The following is a 3,802-nucleotide window of genomic DNA, read 5'->3' on the forward strand; positions in this document are numbered from 1 at the left end:
TTCTAATATTTTAATATATATTTACTTTTCAAAGAACTAGAATGACAACTAAGTCTAGTAGAAAACGCAAAACCATTTCCAAAAACTGAAAAAGTCTACAATAATAGAAAAAACAAGAATAGAACCTACATAACTTCTTTTTCAATAGCCTACTCTAATACTCTTACAAAATATTATATTTTATAATAATAATATAAATCCTATTATGCAATAACAATGAATACAAATAATCAAAACTCCCACTTAGTTTTCTCCTTCCCCTTTATATATAAAATTGGAATGAAAAGCTAGTGCATAATCCTTCATGGCCCCCGCACGCTGAATTTCGCAACGATATCAACGCCTTGTTCTACGGCTCCTCATTTTGTAATGTTTCGCCCGGCTTTTCGGCATAATTTGGAACAAAATTACCGAATATTCGGCTTTCTTTGCAGAAAATAAACACAAAAGGTGGAGAAGTCATTAATTAAAAAGGGTGTTGAATAGCACTAACGACAATAATAATTACTAGGCATCGTGGTTATGCCTGTTGCTCAACAATAAAGACTGGACGAATTACACAGTTAGCGTGTGAAACGATTAAAAGAGTAGCCAGTGGTCACATGAAAGCATATGACCGCTTAAAAACACATAATACCCTCACGGGGCGGCACGATGTTTATGGCCTCATTATTTAAGCCGTTTACTGCCGCCACTGTATTTTAAATTTCTCTCTCCCGAGTAAAGCAAAGCAGACGGTGGGCCAAAGGGTGGCGATTTCTTCTCGTTTGTTTCAGCTGCTTTTTATTTTACTCGTTTCCCGCTTGGATTTTCAAGAAGATGTCTTTTACATCTAACTGCGATTCCAACGATTATATTTCTTCTTGAGAAGGGAGTGAAAATTTTGGGAGAAAAGCCGGGGAAATCTTGTTAAAGAAGTTGCTCTGCGGGATTTACGATTTAATTCGGTAATTGTGATTTCTTAAGCCAATTTTCGGTTAACCAGTTAAATGGCGGAGGCTTTGGCATGTTGAATTCGTGATATTGTTTGTTTCCTTGATCCTCTTGAAATCGTCTTGTGGTTGGTAATGTTTGGCTTCTTGCGCTCTAGGTTTAGTAATTTCTTTTTGGTCTGTTTTCGATTAGTTTGGTTGCAGGATCCGCCCGGCTGTGACGTGCGAGAATTTGTTTGTTTTAGGGAAAAGACTTCAAAAGCTCGTAATTTTTTTTTTATTGTAGCTTTTAGTGTTAGTTATTTTGTGCTCTTGAAAGATGATCATATTTCGTTGAGTTCTTTGTATTTTTTTACAGAATGGAGAATTCGAACTTTGAGCAGAAAAATTATTCTCAGTCGGCTCCTTCGATTACTGTAGATTACGGAGTTCCGGGTTTTAAAATGATGCCCGTTGCTGCTCATGAGGCCGCCCCTTGCAATAGGATGTTGCGAGCCTGTCCATGTATGTATGGCATATGCTTTTATTTTTTAAATTTGAGCATTTTTTATATTCCTCTCCGCACATGTTCTTGTTGCAGAAAAGAAGTGAACGTCGTGAACAGTAGGAAGTTGAACAAACTTTTTTAAAATTTGTAGAAATTGTCGAATTTGGCAAATACAGGGCGGCAATATAAATAAAAATATTCTAAAATTTCGATTACTTGCAGAGAAAAGACTTTAAATGTACAGCAATATAAATAGTTTTGCAAATACTTCACAAAATTTTGTTTCTTAATTTGTGTGCTTTGAATTAACTTTTATATCAGATTTTTCAGATTTAAGAGTCAGAATTATCATTCAGATTTCTACAAGAATACTATAAAGTTTCTGAATTCTAGAAAGTTTCTGAGTTCAATTATGTTGATCCATCATCAAGAAACCTAAAAATTTCTGTTCACCGGACAAATCCTTACCGTTGAACTGAATACAAACCAAAACTGTAAAGATCCGTTAAATATACTGTGTTTGTCAATATAAGGTGAAAAGCTTTACAATTTTAACGAACCGCTAAAGCTTTGAAGACATTAATGACTATTCGTTTTATTATTTACATTTAATAGACGAAAAGTCGTAAATACTGACTTTATTTAGATGAATATTTCAATATTCATCTACACAAACAGTCAAATGAGATATATTGTTGTAGCGGCAATTTTAGTAATCTGTACAACATGTGAATCTGTTCGCTAATAGCAGTTCGTTTGCTCTTGTGAATGCATTTTATTTGCCAACGGCTTAAACATCACACACTAAGATTTAAGATGTGTAAAATAAGATTTGTGTAAACTAAAATGTGATTCTCAAAGTTTGTTGCTTCCATCTACGTGATTTATTTTCAGTAATTTCAAAATTTACGTACAAAGTTTTATTAAATGTGAATGAGTCAGTGAATTTCACTCTCGTTTTGGAACAATTTGTTCAGTTGGAGGATCTCCGTTTGGGATAACATGTGAGCCGTTTCATCCATCAATGGCAGAGCTTAACACAAACATGTGGATGTGTGAAAATAAAAACAAGAAAAGGCTGATCCGAGAGTCATATGAGCCGATCAACTTTGTCTCCTTAGAAGATATCAAGGAAAATCCTTTCAACGTGCACCAGCAATCCTGCGCTTCCACAGATTTGCATCTCAGCATCCAAGGTAATCTCTCAAATTCTATCAATTCATCAAAGTTCAACAATATTACGCCCAATAATAGCACAATCTGCGCAAGCAAGAATCTGGCCGCCGAGATTCAACGCCAGAACAACGCAACTGATCAGCAGTTGAATCTCACAAATTCTATCAACTCATCAAACTTCAAAAATATTACGCCTAACAACAGCACAATCTGCACAAGCAAGAATCTGGCTGCTGAGATTCAACGCCAGAACGACGCAACGGAGCAGTTTATAAGGCTCGAGGTAAATAAATTTTAAACGAAACAAAATCTTAAGAACATTATATCACTGCAATTCGATTAAAACAATTGCACAGTTTTCTGCCAGAACCCTGTTGAATTGTTAAACTTCTCAATTAACTCTCCGCTCTCTATGATGCCTCAGGAAGGACGAACGAGGCAACGTCTACTAGAAATGACAGAAAATCATTTTAAGGCATTACTGTGCTCTGCTGCATTAACAGTATCATGGAAGCTACGGGAGAAGGGATTAGAGCTTCATCGTATAAATCGCAAGAACATGGAGCTGGAAGAACAAATCAGAGGTCTTGACATCGAATCCCGGGCATGGCAGAACCGTGCCAAATGTTGCCAAGAAATGGCCGTTGCCCTCCAACTGCAGATTGAACAAGTGAACAAAGAAGGCAGCGGGGACAGCGAAGAGGAGGCCATCAATCCCGTGGCTGACATCTCGGCTTCCTCGTGTCAGATAACTCAAAGCACAAACAACAACAACAGTATGTATACTAATATTTACATAGAAAACAGAGAGTTGAAGATGCAGAGGAATTGCAGGCTTTGCAAGAGCAAAGAGGTAAGAATGCTGCTACTGCCCTGCCGTCACCTCTGCCTTTGTATACACTGTGACACCAAATTAGTCGTTTGTCCAGTCTGTTCTGCTCTTAAAACTGCAAGTGTAGAAGTCCAAACATCATAATAATTTCTAAGTTTTTTCTCACAACGGTGTAAAAGTATTATCATGCCAGCGTTGACACTTCTACAAAATTGCAGCTTGCTTTTTAATTTATATTTTCGATCTTATCTACAGTTTTTAATTAATCGCAGATTTCGGTATTAAAAAATAAAAATAATAATGGTGTAGTATTTTAAAGAGCAAAAAAATAAAAATAAAGATGGTATGTAACTTTGAATGAGAAATGTATATAAT

At 36.1% G+C, this 3,802-nt stretch overlaps 1 protein-coding gene across 3 annotated transcripts; it reads left to right on the forward strand.

Annotated features, from left to right (window-relative positions):
* The first annotated feature begins 641 nt into the window (after window positions 1–641).
* On the forward strand, window positions 642–3,595 carry LOC149542283 (uncharacterized). 3 transcript variants are annotated; one of them, XM_089796190.1, is made up of 5 exons: window positions 652–947; window positions 1,126–1,197; window positions 1,291–1,436; window positions 2,397–2,878; window positions 3,020–3,595. In XM_089796190.1, the coding sequence occupies exons 3-5, from the start codon at window positions 1,292–1,294 to the stop codon at window positions 3,569–3,571; spliced, it is 1,179 nt and encodes a 392-aa protein (XP_089652316.1). In that variant the 5' UTR covers window positions 652–947; window positions 1,126–1,197; window position 1,291; the 3' UTR covers window positions 3,572–3,595. The 3 variants fall into 3 exon arrangements, with proteins under 3 accessions (XP_089652315.1, XP_089652316.1, XP_089652317.1); XM_089796189.1 differs by lacking the exon at window positions 1,126–1,197 and having other exon boundaries at window positions 642–947; XM_089796191.1 differs by lacking the exon at window positions 652–947 and having other exon boundaries at window positions 1,165–1,436.
* Window positions 3,596–3,802: the final 207 nt, after the last annotated feature.

Source organism: Cupressus sempervirens, chromosome 8, assembly GCF_028749045.1.
Source record: "Cupressus sempervirens isolate cs-2001-9-10 chromosome 8, ASM2874904v1, whole genome shotgun sequence".
NCBI lineage: Eukaryota > Viridiplantae > Streptophyta > Pinopsida > Cupressales > Cupressaceae > Cupressus > Cupressus sempervirens.